The sequence below is a fragment of the Fringilla coelebs genome, assembly GCF_963513975.1.
Source record: "Fringilla coelebs genome assembly, chromosome: 19".
NCBI classification, from domain to species: Eukaryota; Metazoa; Chordata; class Aves; order Passeriformes; family Fringillidae; genus Fringilla; species Fringilla coelebs.
Window position 1 is genome coordinate 8,635,748 of NC_140045.1, and position 16,266 is coordinate 8,652,013.

The 16,266-nt window shown below is 45.5% G+C and overlaps 1 protein-coding gene across 1 annotated transcript in view; it reads right to left on the reverse strand.

Annotated features, from left to right (window-relative positions):
- The window catches only part of ABCC3 (ATP binding cassette subfamily C member 3), a 48,190-nt gene extending 43,003 nt beyond the window's left edge, over positions 1–5,187 (reverse strand). Inside the window, exon 1 of the mRNA XM_084218385.1 lies at positions 5,105–5,187. Within this exon, the coding sequence (XP_084074511.1) occupies positions 5,105–5,134 (30 nt within the window). The 5' untranslated portion in view covers positions 5,135–5,187. The remainder of the gene's footprint in view (positions 1–5,104) is intronic.
- Between the last annotated feature and the right edge of the window lie 11,079 nt (positions 5,188–16,266).

The window sequence follows — 16,266 nt, forward strand, 5'->3', positions numbered from 1 at the left end:
GCAACTCCTATGAAACAGTTTCTCTTCTCAATCTCCTTCATTTTTCATTTTGTTCTAATTAGGGCTTTATGACACTGGCATGTGACATTAATGTAAATTATCTATATTTTATTGCATTGACTTCACCTCTCACGCTACCACGAGATTAGCACAGGGACAAGATGCCAACTCACATAGGCCCAGCATGCAATCAGGGCTGTTGGTTGTTCAAAAGCCTGGGCACACTCCCAGGAAGATTTCTGTCTCATGGCCACCCCGCTCTCCACAAGCTTAGCCAAGGAATTTGCAAGTGGATAATGGCCCGTCGCAATCAACGGGGGATCAGGAGACAAATCAAGCAGGAGCTTACTGGGAAAAATTAATGACTTCATTTAAAATGTTTTTCAAAAGAATTTTTTAAAAATAAAAAAATTAAATTTAAACACTAATAGTCTCCTTATTTTAATACATTGCAAATTTGCACACGTTGAAAGGAAAGGATTATCTCTGCCATGACACAGCAATTTGCCTACCAGGTATGTGAGGCCCATCTCAAAATGCTTTATATTCCTAAGTACAGCAATTAAATTTTAGCTACATTTTAAGGGGCTCCTCAGGTGACTCGGATTTAGTTCCCATATAATTTCTTTTCAGGAGGCAAACTGTATAGCATTCCAAAGTCCCAAACATCACAGCTACCAGCTCTGTCACATAAGCTAAAACGGTCCAGGGAGGAACAGTTGAAAGCTGATGGTTTCATTAATTGACAACGCCACCCAAGGACTCACTTGATACTGGCAGCTTTCAGTGATATCAAGTTTTGCTCACAGCTCTAACATCCATACTTTTTCTTTCCCAAAGAGGGTCAAATCCAGGCTATTTGACTATACAGTCTTGCCATTTACACACAGATGAATGGTATTAGGTCCTGGTTAATACTCCAAATTCAGTGCTAAATAGTTATATTTATCTTGCTCCTGACGTTGAGATTCTCTGACACAAATCAATTAGGAGCAGCTTCCATCCAACTCATGTCAAAAATCTGAAAATCTTGGAGAGTTGGAGCTTGAGTATTTAATTGATTTTAAGTTCAGGATGTTGCCAACCTAGCTACCCTTTTGAGAGAGCATAACTTCACAGATGTGATGGCTGAAGAGACTGTTAAAGTCAACTAGTTTGATTTCCCACCTAACATGAGAAAGAACACAGGTACCTCATGCAGTTATTTGAGAAGAGATTTATAGGAGTGGGATTCAGCTGAAGTTGGATGCAGTTAATAAAAATTATATGGAGATCTATATCATGTTAAATATCTATAAACAAGGAACATTCTGTGTTTAGCACAGGGTGGCAGAATGGGAAGCTAAAATATAAACAATAGCCAGTCTGGATCATACCACCCAACTGCAGGATCCTTCCTTGGCAGTAATTTCTTATCACCTTCTGCTTTGCTCATCCTCTGCTGGAACTGATTTAGCTGAAAATATAATGGAATTGTTAAAATTAAATGTTTTATTACTAATTTAGAGCCAAACCTCCTATGTTGTGGGGGGGGTTTAAATAGACTGGTGCACATGCTACAAGTACACACTATTTGTCATGTTCCTTGAAAGAAATATTTCTGCCTTACTACAGCCATCCTGAGTCATCTTCAACTGCAAATAAATGAAACAACATGCAGCAAAAGAAGAAGATATGCAGAAGGGAAACTTATGGCACTTTGGAAATCCATTTTCCTGCTCTGCTGGTTCAGAGAGCAGCATGACTTTTAGCCCAAATCTACCAAAATTTGACACACTGACTCAAGGTGAAGGAATACCCACAAACCTAAAGGTTAAAGGGGTGCTTTGTATGGGACTATCACAAAGCCAAGACTGAAGTATTGTTTACTCTTGAGAATTGCTGCAATTTCCTGCTGGATTACTCAAGAGCTTCTGGAGGAAGAAGGAGCCAGCAGTCCACATGGGCTGGGGAAAAACAAGACATCTGTCATGATACCAAGACACAGGGAGAACAAGAAAACTGAGCTGTCAGCTGAGCAGTACCAAAAGGAACTGAGAAATTGTGGTCTCCCCTTCGAAATGTTCTATCACGTGTTCTTTCATTTCCCACTTATGCTGTTAAAAAGAACACACCACCCAAAATACAAGCTACTGGTTAAAGCCCAGGCACTTTGACTGTCTGCAGACCAAGGCGATTCTTTGCCCCTCATCCCAACATTACTCAACACCAGCGCTGAGCACTTAACGAAATCTCACAGCAGCCACTGTGCCATTTTGTACCCAGAGAGGCTGAGCTGCAGAAAGACAAGATTTCTCTCCACTGGAACAGAATTCCCTTTTTTCCAAATCTGTGCTCTTTAATCATCACTAGGCCGAAACACTTGTGCAGCAAACACTCTCCAGGAGATCACCTGGCTCTCCACTCAAGAGAAGCCGCTCATGTTTTACTACAGTGGAGGACACAAGCAACAAAAAAGTGGCAATTCACCAGTATCTGCTTCTCAAAATGGACAGTGTGGATCACGTTAATTGGCACACCTGTTTAGCACTCTTACTATCACACAGCAAATATGTGACACAAAAAAAAGGAGGTAATTATGGTCACTGGTGAAGAACACACCTAAGGCCTGCCTTGTGTGGGTATGTGCTATCACATTCATCTCCTCCCTAAAGGCATTTAGCATGGGAACACTCCTAGGAGATACTACCAGCTGAAGTAGACAGTATGACTCCAAGTGTTCAGATGCAGAGATTGTTCATAATGCATTATAAAAACATAATATTCCAGTTGTTCCTCTTTTATGTATAAATAACCTACATTTGTATTAGCAATTTGCTGATTCCATGTTCAACAGGTAAAGCAGTAGCTGGAAGCCAAAAAGCTTTTATAGATTTCTAATGTGATCTACAGCGTTCCCTTTCATTTCTTATTTCTGAAATGGGTTGAACAGGAAATCATTTTGCCTCTGCAAAAAAAAACCCACAAAAAATGCCATCAGCAAAATTTCCAGCAAAATTCCCCACCCTGAATCAGGGTGAGGAGTTGAAACTTTAAAACTTCCAACAAGCCAAAAAAATCCAACATAAATCAATAATCTATTTAAGTTGATTTACTTAAAGATAAACATTTTCATGAGTTAATTCTGAACTATTTTGGTTTTATTCTCATCCCCTTTTAACAGAAGAGTATTGTAGTTGATTTAAACTCCAAAACAAATAACTGCTTTAACTGGAGCAGCATGTTTCCTTTCACTCTAAAGAGTTTTAAAACTGACACCAGTATGACATTCAGCTTCCAAAAATGTCTAGATTTTCTTTGACAAAAAATAGACAGTCTAAGTTCATCAGCTAATGAAAAAGTGAACATTAATACTGGTTCATATTTGATCAAGTTCTTGTTTTGAACTGCAAAGCTGGACACCATTCATTAGTTTGGTGCACAGAAACGCCAGCTTTTGTGGGCAGATTTCAGATAGAAGCCTCTACTTCATTTTCTTATAGAACAACATATTTGCACAGCAAGTCATTTCAAGGTGGCTGTCATCTACCTGGTCATCACTTAAAAAATCCTATAAAATCAGTGCACTGTGTGCACTCCTGCTAACAGAAAATACTACCAAAAAATAGGGTAACCACTGAGTTCAACCTGCTGGTCATGGAGTCCCAGTGTTAAATTTCTCAGAGTTGTTTAAAGCAATTAAACAGACTGAAAGTTGTTCTGACCCCAAGCACCTGTGGAAGAAAAAAGAAAATAGGTCCACAGAGAGCACAGACCCCAGAAAGCAACATAGAGGGCACCATGCTGGTGCTGGAGTGCAACACTACAGCATAAAGTACAGAATGATACACTTACTTCATACTTCAATCCAGGAAATCTGTCTGGCTATTTACATTAACATATCAATAAACTGCTACAAGAGCTGTTGCTCTACCAGCCTTCCTTGAGAAGGTAAGACCTGCTTCTGGAGGCAGCCAATAGATCAGGGAGCAGGGTCAATCTGTTTGTGCTTGTTCTTGTTCTAGCATGTTGATGGTAGAAATAATACACAAAAATACTTGTTTGAGCAAGCTTATCTGCCAGCTGTTGTGGCAGAGAGAGTGCAGAGCACTTGAAAATGAAATACAAACAAAGAAATGTAACCAAGGGGCCAAGGAGCCAAACTCCTCTTTTAAATAGTAATAATATGACAGATATTGAAAGGTAATTAGTTATCTGATGATAGAATTCAGCATTAAGTGCTCAGAGTCAACTGCTTGTGCTGTCCTGTAGTAGCTTTGCAGCAGTGATGCAACTTCAGACATTCCTTTTCATTTTGGTTCCTCATTAGAAAAAAAAATCTTCCTTGAGCTAAAGTGTAAGAAAAAGGGACACACAAAAACTTATTCATTGGGGGGCAGTTCCAGATTCAGCATACGAGCCCAAATCCCCATGGCTTCTCATGGTCTGAGTGTCTGCCTACACAGGAGAGAGGCAAACACCACGCTGTACCTCGGGGAAACAGGACTTAGGCACTCTAACCATCAGAACCGACCACGGCAGCAATTTCCAAACTTTTGCGCTTACAAACCCAGCGCCCGCTGCAATCAGCTTTCCAAAGGGCTGAGGGGTCCGAGTACTGACAGAAGTCACCATAATCCTCCGGGGCTGGTGACCACCGTCGGCTGCCACGAACCCACCCCTCTTCTACCAGTAACAAAGCACTGAACGGGGAGCAGTTTGCCAAGTCATGGAAGTGACTCCGAAGAGCAGAATACGCGCTAAAACAGAAAGGAAGAGCCCCGGGTTCATCAGTGTGAGGTCCAGAGGCGGACAATGCTGGGAAAGCCGCATCCCCCGTGGGATGCTTTGTGATGGGGTCCTGACTCTAGCGTGGAGATGCTGAAGGACGAACAGAACGGAGAGGCCCTTCTGCTGCTCCTGCCCGAGCGGAGGCACCGCACCGCCGGCTCTGGGACGGCCCCAGGAGCGAGGGCCGGCGCCGCCCAGCCCCTCGGCAGCCGCAGGACCGGGCTGCCCGTGCACGCTCCGGCCCGGCCCGGGGACACGCGGGAATGCCCGGGCGGAGCGGGCGCGGCGCTGCCCCGGCTCCTCCGCGAGGCGGGAAGGGGAAGGAGAAGCTTACCCAGAAGCGGGACCCGCAGAAAGCCTCCATGGCCGCGGCAAGGGCGCGGAGCTACTGCCAGCGCACAGCAGGCACCGGGCGGAGGTAGGAGCCGGTTCTTTCCCTGCTGGGCGGGCCGGGGCCGGGGGCGGGGGCGGTGGGGCCGGCGCGCCCCATCCCACCCTCCCCGCGGGCGGCGGGAGGAGCCCGGCAGGCGGGCCGAGGTCTGTTCTGGGCGGTGGCGGGGCTGGCTCCGATGATGGGCTGCAGTTGCTCTCCTCCTGAGCCCGGGCACCTCATGCCGTGGGTGACATCCCAGCTCAGTGTGACTTACTGGGACAGCCACATCCCTGATCATGGAGGGGCTTTGGTGGTACCCACGTGTCAAGAAGAAGCTGTGGAAACTCCCATGCCTGGAAGTGTTTGAAGCTAGGTTGGACAGGGCCCTGAGCAACTTGGTCTAGTGAGTGGCATCTCTGCTCGTGGCAGAGGGTTGGAACGACATGATTTTAAGGCCCTTTCCAACCCACATCATTCTATGATTCAAGCGAAGTGTGTGCTGAGGAGTGCACAAAGCTGGGCCACTTGCTGGCTTTGGGCTGACTGCGTCCATCCATCCAGACCACTCAGGCAAATGTTAACACCATGGAGAGCCTTCTTGTCTCCCCTGTGGAGTGTGATTTCACCAGCAAGACTTAAGTGAGCATCACATCACTTCTCCATTCATGCTAAGCCTCTTTCTTGATGCTGATTGCTTCTGCTGTAGACGTGTGATTAAACCCGTGACATGGATCCATTTTCAAAAGCCTTCAGTCAATATATTTTCATGATTATATGTAGCTAATAGGTTTTGCAGAGTAGCACCTTGGACACAATCTGGATTTCACCTCCCCGTGATGCAGAAGCACTGTTTGCTTTCCTCTTTATTAGGACTCCTACAGTATTATTGACCGTCCAACACTTGCTGCTTGTTTACCCACTTGCTGCAGCATCTGGTTCAATTAACATCATCTCTCACAAAGTAACCCTGCTGCCACAAATCTACGTCAATATTTTAAGAGTCTGAGTTTCTTTCCTTTCTGTAACATGTGGAACTCTCAGGTAGAAGGATGTGGTCAAAAATGTTCACCAGAACAAAAAGGAGTAGAATAGAATCATAAATCACAGAATCACAGAACGGTTTGAGTTGGAAGGAAGGGCCCCTGGTCTTGAACACTTCCAGGGATGGGGCATCCATCTTCTGCTTCTCTGAGCAACATGTTCCAGTACCTCAGAGAAGGTCAGTGCTGCTGTGTCCCAAAAATATGTCATCCCTAAAGAAAAAATATTCTGCTAATCTTTTACGGAGATACTGGAATTGTTTCCCACCCAAAGTACTATCAGAGAAAGCCATGACCACTGCTAAGAATTTGCTTTAGACATTTGCTATAACCTGGCTAATGGTGTGCTGTTCTCGTTAGTGTGGAAAGATAAGCTCTTGCCCAAGATAAGGTTCTCAGGTGATTGCCTACAAGATCTGAAATGTCAGACTGAGCCAGGGTAATCAATGCCGTCACATTGCAGCCCTCGGGAGGAAACACTAGAGTAGCCCTAGCTGGGTGAATGAGATCTTCTGAGAACACAGTGGGTTGGCCTTGCAAGTCTTACTGCAAAACTTATGTTCAGTGGAATTGCACTGCAATAAAAGTTGTAAGAAAACACAGAAATATCTGGGAATTACTCCTTTATGGCTCTTTAAATCTCCTCTCCTGCAACAATCTCTGAGAGAAGCTGCTCTGAGAGAAGTGCTGAGAATTTCATGTCTCCTGACACATGGACATGCTCCACTGGGCTTCTTGCACCAAGGGCAGGATTTGGTACAGTTTGAGAATGTGCAAAATTGCTCATTCTTGCTCAAAATTAAGACAACCTCTGATATTATGAGATGGGTCAGGTACAGAGGCACCTCACAAACAGCTACTGTAGGCTGTGTGTACAGGAAGGGAGAGGTTTACTCTATCAATGAGCAGTACAGTCCAATTGACGTGTGAATTAATTCCTGATTAAATTATTGACTTTGGTGATCCTGTTGAACCTCATATTTTTGCTGCTGTATCCATAGAGGAGGGTCCTGAACTAGGATATTTCCCTTGGTCTCACAAGACTCTAAATAGGGAGCCCTAAATAATGCTGCCACTTGTTTCATATTCCTAATTAATGGAGGGCAGCTTCTGCTGTCAGTAGCAGTTAATGCCATTAAAGAGGGATGTAGTGATGAGTAGGGGCCAGCTTGGATGCTGGCTCCCCCTGCATTCCTTCTGACCTTGAGGGGAGCCATCGGGCAGCCTGGACCTCACAGTAGACACTGTGACTTGCACAGGCTTTGCAGTGACTTCCATGTGCTGTCTGGCAAGGCAGACAAGCAGAGAGGGAAAAATCAAAGGCAGGAATTAAGGAAGTATTAACTTCTCAGACAGACAAGATGGAGGGGGAAGCTTAAAAGCTCCTGGGAAGGGCCGTGGTAAAGGATTCTGCTGACACTGGTGCAAAGCAAAGCCTGAAGCACTATCATGGACAGCTCACTTTGGTCCTGCTTCCTTTCAATGGTGGGAATGGAGATGGAGGTACCTAGAACATGTCATTACTCCTGTGATGTTCTCTCAAATGCAGGCTGGCTCTGCAGGAAAATGAAATGGCACCTTTGGGGCAAATGTCAGGGAGTCATGAACTCACCGCCTCTAACCGGACATTTATTCTCTTTCCAGGGAGTGGCAAGATCTGATCTGGATCCATTCAGCAATAATGCATTTGAAAATTCTTTTTCATGCCAGGTGCACAGTAAGGGACTTTTCACCTGCTAACACCTTGAGCGGGTGAAGCCAGAGCAATCAGGAAGCACCTCCAGGCACACCCAGGCCACACAGGAGCACCTAGATATCAACTGGAGAGATTGACTGGGGCAGGACAAGAGGTAACGTGAGGGAGAAGCTGTTTGTGTAAGCACAGTGCCAGGTATGAGGCAGGCTGCTTGCCATGTCACGCCTCATGCCAATTCTCAAAGCATTAACAGCAGGATGAAGTGTGGTCAACTCCTGAAGAGATCTGTATAAAGAAGTACATTCAGAGCTGAGGGCTGGGGATGTCTTGAGCATGTGCAGCTCTGAAAGTCACAGTTTTAGGGCTAGTTGACTATAAATATCACCTTCTTTCTCTGCTTGGAACAGCAGAGGCTCAGCTTCCTTTCCAAGACCCACAGAGGTGTCACATTTTACAGATGGTAAGAAAAAAATGCCTGCCAAAGAGGGTGCATTTACAGCAAGGCCCTATACATTTAATTCATAAAAAAGGGGGAGACATCTTGTTTTAACAGACATAAGATGGGAACTTCTAACAAACTCTGCTTAAAGTTAACATTGAATGAGTAGCAGCAGATTTGGGCTTTCTTCTTCTCAGTGCTGTTGCAAATATGTGCATCTCCCTTCTTCTTGGATGTCGCTGAGCCTGCGACCCCGAGATGTGCTAAAAGTCTCTGTTTCAGCGTTCAAAGGATGAGTCAAAGCTCTTCAATTTTTGGTCTTGGAGTTGTTTATTAAATCTTATCTATAAAATTGTTTCTCCTGTCCTGCCGAGGTCCTCTCAGCAGGACAGTTCCAGGCACTCTGCCTGCCCCCATGGTGGTGTTATCTTTATATACTAAAAACTACATATAACATGTTTACAATTATTTTCTAATACCTATCACCTTTATTAGACAGTGAGCTTCTACTCTAAACCAATCTAAAAGTGCCAACATCACCACTGAAGATGGAGGTAGAGAAGAAGAAGAAGAAAGGCTAGACACGCCCAAAGCCCTCCATCTTGTCCCTATAACCTTTATACTAAAAATCCCAAAACATACATTTACACCTGTGATAAATTTATTATTACACTATTGAGGTTGCTGTGGCTTTTAGATCTTCATGCAAAGCTGGCAATTTGTTCCATGGTTCATAATTGAACCCACTGGTGTTCTGGGCTGTGTGCCAGGGTCTCTGAGCCCCCCGGCAGGGGTCCCGGCAACTCCAGACTCCCAAAGGGATGGCCTGAGTTCCGACACCTTCTTGCACAAAAGGATTTAATTTCCTCATTTCTGGAACATGCAATGAGCCGTTTAGAAATCCCATGATAAAACAGATGAGGTAGTGGGCTGGGAATTTGCAGCCCCAGTTTTTATTCACTCCACTGCTTTTGGGCGCATATCAGCTACATGGCTTTGTAGGAGTGGAAGGCAAGATTCCCTGACTGGAAGTACAGAGGTGGCAGTTCCCTGGGGAGCCAGCACAGGGAACTTGGGTCCACACTCCATTTGGCCTGTAGCTGCACTGTAAGGCCATTCATGCTACAGGGCGAGGTGGGGTCCACGTAATTCATCAAGTCTTTGTGAAAGGAGAAAATGGTGTTTGTATGACTCCTCCAGGACACTGTGTGTAATACCAACCTGCCCCATTGCATGAGTGCTCCTGCACTTCATACTGAGAGCAATGAGCAGGAGAATTTAGACATGCTGAGTACTGCCAAAATCACCCCTAAGTGATCCTGGAGCTGCTCCAGCTGTGAGTAGCTGAACTCTAAATGCGCTGGGCATCTGTCTCACCTGCTAGATAATCCCACAGACATGGTTTCAGGTGCCTATAGAGGTTGGCAGAAGCCATGGCAGATGTAACACGCCCTGGCTTGTGAGTGGCTTGGCTGCAGGTGGAGCTCAGAATGATGGACAAACAGCACTTGGGCCTTCTGGAGCTAAGGCCCAAACTATCCTACTTTAGCCCTTGACACAATTGTCACAGCTTATCCTCTCCCTTGCCAACTTGGCCACTGCACAAACTCCTCCTACTTTTAATGGGCTGAAGCTTTTCAGGATTTCACCAAAAAATGGGCACACAGTGGCTGCATAAATGCAAGCACCTGGTCCTGCTTTGTTTGAACAAACATGGAGTTGTCACCAGCCCTTAGCCACACTGAGCTGGTGGCATGTGGCAGTGCAGTTCCATGCTGCCATTGAGGTGCCAGCATGGCACATGCTGTCCACTTCAGTGTATATTCTTTGTAGAATGACTCCTATGCTCACTTCTTCCTGGTTTTCCCCAAAACAGCTGTATTCTGCTTTCTGTTTCCACAAAATAACTGTTAGCACAGTAAGCAATTAAGTGGTTTAACCATCCTTTCCAGCTCCCAGCTGGAGCTGTCAGGGTCTTTGGCTGCATTATTTAAAGTATTTAATAGATAAGGAAAGACAATCTATTCATGACCTCTGAAAACTTGCCAATTATGGCATCCAGGGACTCAAGCAGTAATGGAAAACACCAGAGGATGCTGCAGGATTATAATAGTGTGTTTTAAATGTAACTAAGCATTGAATACAACATATGAAAACGAGCTTAAGATCCCTCAGTTGTGAAAATGCCGGTGAGGCTTTCGCTGATGACCACACCAAAGCAAACAGGAACTGCAAGTTTCAGAGACCTCACGTGCAGCCTGGGCTGGTGCTCACAAATCTGCCGGCGGGACTTCCCACTTCGTGGCGTTGCCATCTAGTGACAGGCACTCAGCCTGAGCCCGGCCAAGCCCTAAACCCTGTGCCATGGCACAGGGCTGGATCGATCCTCCCCCTCCTCCCACACTGGGCCGAGCAGAGGTTAAACAGCCCCCTAGATCTCACAGTCTGTGGATGAATCAGAGCTGCTGTGAGTGCACAGCCCCACGGGGGACCCTGCACTGTGTTGTGCATGTGTTTAAAAGGATGGTGAAGGCACAAGCATACCTCTCAGGTACTGCCACAGCCTCTGAGATTCCAGAGAGCCCCAGGATGGGTCGTTGCCTCCCTGGGTTTTGCACAAGCAGCCAGGGAGCAGCAGTGGTGATGGATGTGAGGGGCATGGTGGCTTTGAGCAGCTTGCACAGTGCTGAGCACATGGGGCTCTGCCACAGTGAGAGAAACCCTTCCTCTCCTCTTCCCATAATTGGTATTTTTATAAATTCAGTGACTGAAAATCTCCTCAGAATAAGAAACTATTTGGCCAAGAAGGTAACATCTGAGCCTAGCTATAGTGTGAGCAATAGAGTGGCCAGCAGAATCATGGCAGTGACCATACCCCTGTACTGAGTGCTGGTGAGGCCACACCTCAAATTCTGGGGTCACTCTCTGCACTCCCTGACAGGAGGGTGCAGCCTGGTTGGGGTCCTTCTCCTGGTAACAAGCAAAAGAACGAGGAAATAGCCTCAACTTGTGCCAGGGAGGTTTAGATTAGATCTTAGGTAAGATATCGTCACTGAAAGGGTGCTAAGGCACTGGAACAGGAGAAGCAAGTAGATGTGGCACCTGGGGACGTGGTTTAGTGGTGGCATTGACAGTGTCAGGTTAAGTCAGTGATGTTAGAGGGTTTTTCCAACCTGAACGGTTCTGTGGTGCCAAACACAGACATACCGATCCTGCGCTGTTTCTGCAGCATCGAGCCGGGAACACAGCACCTGACCGGCGGCAGAAGGGCAGAAGGTCCTGCTGAGCCTTCTCCCCGGTGACAGACGGTCCCAGCCCGGGTAAGGGGGGCAGCTCGCCCGACCCTCGCCCCACGCCCGCTAGGTGGGAGCAAAACGCCGCGCTTGGAGCGCGCCCGGCGCTGCCGCCGTGCCTGTGGGACATCGCCGGCGCTGGACGCTCGCCCACCTCCGGGCAGTGGGGTTTGGTCCCCCCAGCACTTCCCTGGCCTTAGCTCTTTGATCTGCAGGATCCTCACTTCTGTCAGCTCGTCACAGCGGGTCCCTTACATGGTGCTGGTGGTGATAAGGGGAGCCATCTCTTTAAATTGTTTTTTTCCTACTTTCTTTTGGGGGCATTCTAGTGCAGGTCACATTTTAGACATGTTTCTGTGTCTCAGTTTGTATCTCTGGAACGCCTGAAATACAGAATATACAAACAAGCCTTTCCTATTTCTCATCTTGAAGGGCTTAGAAGAGCTCTGGGTGAGGGATGTGGTGTGCACACAGTGGGACAATGCTCTGCTGAAGCAGGACATGGTCACCTGTCTGAACTAAGAAATAAATTAAGTTCAAACTGCTGCTTCCCTAGGCATGGTTGCCATTACACAGAAAGCAACCTGGTTCCATGTGTCATCCCAGTTACTTAAGAAATGGAATAACAAAGTGCCATGCCCAAGCTCAGGAAATTGAGAGCACACCCATGAGCAGCCAGCCTGGGTTGGAGCCTTTGAAAAACCACAGCAAAACTCAGCAGAAGAGCTTCATACAGGAACACTCATGAAACAGAGAAGAGAAACAAGCCCTCTCACAAGCTCCTCCGAACCCTGATGTTGGAAAGGAAGGGATTTGTTGTTCCCCTAAGGAACTGAACTCACCTGAGAGCAGAGAGGGGTGTGAAGTGCTTGAGCCTGTAAGAGGCTCTGCTTCCCTGCCTCAGCCCAGCTTACCTTAATGCCCTGTGGATCCTCCAGGACCAGAGGGCTGGGAAGGCATTTCAGTGGTTCCAGCCTGGTGTGGTTGGCCCCGCAGCGTGGACAGCACAGACGTATCACAGAGCTCACCTGAAGTGGATTTGCACAGGACTTTGAACAGATCCACATTTTCCCTCTGTTTAAGGACTAGTATCGTTCCTGCTGTTTTCTACTGAGAGATTATTTATCAAAACATTGTCTAAACAGCAAAACTGGTCTGGATGTCAATTTAGGGTCTCTCCTGCTGCAGAGAAATCAGATCATTCCAGGCAGTGAGGACCAGGGCTGCAGAGTGCCTAGTGTCTGCTCCTTCCTCCAGTGGCTGCTCCCCAGGGGAGAGGAGATTTCATGTTAGGACCTACACATGTCATTCACTAAAAACCCCTGAAGAGCCTTTTAACAAGGTCCTGTAAGGTCAGGACAAAAGGGGGAATGGCTTCAAACAGAAGGAAGACAGGTTTAGGTTAGACAGTAGGGAGAAATTATTCCTTGTGAGGGTGGGGAGGACCTGGCACAGGTTACCCAGAGAAGCTGCGGCTGCCCCATCCCTGGAAGTGTCCAAGGCTAGGTTGGACAGGGCTTGGAGCAGCCTGGGATAGTGGAGGATGTCATTGCCCATGGCAGGGGATGGGACTGGATGAGCTTTAGGTCCCTCCCAACTCAAACCATTCAATGAAATGCTTCTGGTGATACCTAAGCAGTACCTGAGCTCTGAGCCCCTGCTGCCCTTCAGCCCCCAGGCAGTGCCATGCCCACCAACTCCTGCTTTGCAAGGAGTTAAATGACAGCAGGAGACGCTGCTGGATTTCAGGCTGGAAATCCCTAAGTTGTGAATGAGTGGAAAAGTCCAGCATCTTCCTCTTCACAGACAGACCAGATCTGTCCCTTCTCCTCCGTCCTTTCTCCCCATTAGCTGCATCTCTCTCTCTGCAGTCCTGACATCCTCAAGCCTTGCACAGGGCTCTTCCTGCTAGAGCAGAGGGATCTACAAGGGCACAGCCGATGATCTTGCTGGTCACTCTGCACACCCTGGGCAGTGTCCAGGGCAGATTTGCTTGCAGACACATTAAACTGCTCCACAAAGGGCCAGCATTTCCCAATCCTCCTTCCAGCCTCCTGGCCACTGCTGCTGATACCTTCTCCAATGGTTCACAATTTAAACATGACTGAAGACTTGACTGCCTGGAGTGATACAGATTGTCATCCACAACAACAACAAAAAAAGGGAAATGCACAGTTGTTTTTCTTTTCAAAAGCTTTTAATAGGACACATTTGTTTTTGTCAGTTGTAAAGATTTACACTTTTTTTTCTTCTTTTTTTTTCTTTAAAAAAAAAAAAGATCCTGTCCTTTTTCCAATTTTCAAATCTAAATCAGATTTTCTCCATGAGTATCACCTTTTGTTGCTCCAACCAAAAGACCTTGTTCTGGCCTATATACCTGATACAGTATAACAATATATTAACTATTAAATACAAAGTTCTGTCATATATACTAGGTTGTTATGGACATTGCTATGGTACTGCACCTACTCTACTCACCTTGTGTAATAGTGTACATGGGTTATTATAGCCAAAGGGGCAGAAAAGGAGAGACTGGGCATAGCCTAATTTACAATGGTAATGCTTTTTTTTTTCTCATTTTTTTATTTTCTCCTTGAATACACCTAGTGCTGAGTGCAATCCACAGAAGTCAAAAACAGTGTTCTTTGTCCTTCTCCAAAATATCTACAGTACAAACCTCTAACCAAGTTTTAAAAAATCACTTCTATGTGCAAGGGCCTGCAAGAACAGAATTTACATCTTTCCGACAGGTCTGCAGTCTCTTTTCCCCCATTGTGTCAGATTGGCAATAACAAAATATCCTTCCCCATCTGCATACAGTAAATCCACAGTAGTAAAGTGCTGGTGTGCTTGAATGAACTGGAGAGCCATGCAACTACTTCACCATGGACAGGGGCTGAGCTTTGGGGGGAGGGGGGGTGTGTGTGTTTTATGAGGGTATGTGGGTACAGTTCTTGGACAGCAATAGCACTGCAATATTGTGGAACTTCTGCTTAGCTGCTGACTCCCGAACACAACCTGGATGCAGGCTATGAAACTACGCTCTATGTGTTGTAACAGAGCAGGCCTGGCTCCAGGTTTATGGAAAGAAACTTGAAGATAAGAGCTGCTTCTGTTGCCAAGATGCTGCACAGACTTTTAACAGTATCTCTATAGATTTCTACAAAAATATAAAAAATTCTATCAACATAACCATTCTACAGAATTCCTGTGGATTTTGTACATTTTGTTTAAAAAAGTCAAATTCTATAAAACCCTCCCGAAGGTATTTAAAATGATTTGAGTATTATTGCACACACTGCAGTACATTTGTATTTGTCTTTCAAAAGGGCATCTAGAAAAAACTTATCTGGTGTAGAAAACAATCTATTTTACATGTATTTCTTTTCCTGAAAGCATCATCATAGAGTATCTTTTATCGGCTAGTCTTTACTGAATATTCATGTATGATGTAAACATTTTTGTTACTTCCACAAACCTTGTCAGTAGGCAAAACCCCAAGCATTAAAATAGAAGAGCCTTTAGGCTTTCTGTTACATTTGAAGTTGAGTATTTGGATTGACGTCACATCACTGTTTTGTGCCATGATTTGTTTTTGCCGTGAAATGTTCAGTGGGTTTTTGGTAAGGGAGGATCTGAAAAGTAGTATCATTCCAGCTATTTGAACACAATCCTAATCATTGAGTTACCAGGGATGGCAATTTTAGTGACCTAGATAGTTTCTCAAACTATTTAGCACATGTAAAAGGGAAAGCTAGGGCTCATTATGGGTGTAAAATCAAAAAGGGAATAAGAATATTTCTCAGGCTTAATGCACTGTAATTTTATTATTTCCTTTAATATGATCTGGGGTAAGAACTGATGAAAGGTTTGTTTGAAATCATTGCTTTAGACAGGCTTAACTCTGGATTTGGGCTGGCATATCAAAGAGAGCGGGCTCTGTATGGGCCTGTGGTGAAGAGGGGAAAAATGTCCCAGCCAAGAATTAATCTAACTGCACTAAATAGTACAGAATGTTAATCCTCCTACTTCAAATACACTGATTGCCTGACTTCCTGCTGAAAGCCCTTACATTTCTCCTGGACATGTAAATCAGTAGGGATTGTTTATGGAGTAAACATCCTCAAGTGAAAGTAAAGGGGCTTAGGACCTCACATAGGCTGTGGGGTACAAACAGCATCTTCTCTTTGTGTGTACACTCCAAGCTGATGCAGATACACGTGGTGGAAAGAGCCTAATTTCTGAATGGATAAAAGGCTGTGCATCAGCATGTTGTAGTGATTTACAAAGATTGGTAGTTCTCAAAAAGTTACAAACTCCCGACTGAGAGAATTAGCACAAATCCTCCTCCTGCCTGTGCTGGCATGATCTGTGGACTCGGATTCAAGCCTCTGACTATTGGCACACTTCAAAGCATGCCTGCAGTCTAATTTAGCTTACATCTTAATGTGATTTCATGGAAGTGGAGTGGAGTTAATGTCTGGCTTCCATCAGTCATGAGGTGTCGAATGGGACCAACCTCGAGTGGTTTTCAGGCTGTGCTGTACAGTTTTACAGATTGCTTTTGGCAGAGGACTTTAGCACAGAAGTAAACAGGTAATTTTTGAGATGATTGACGTTATAAAGTAAGGACATGAATTCTGGGTTTATTCACT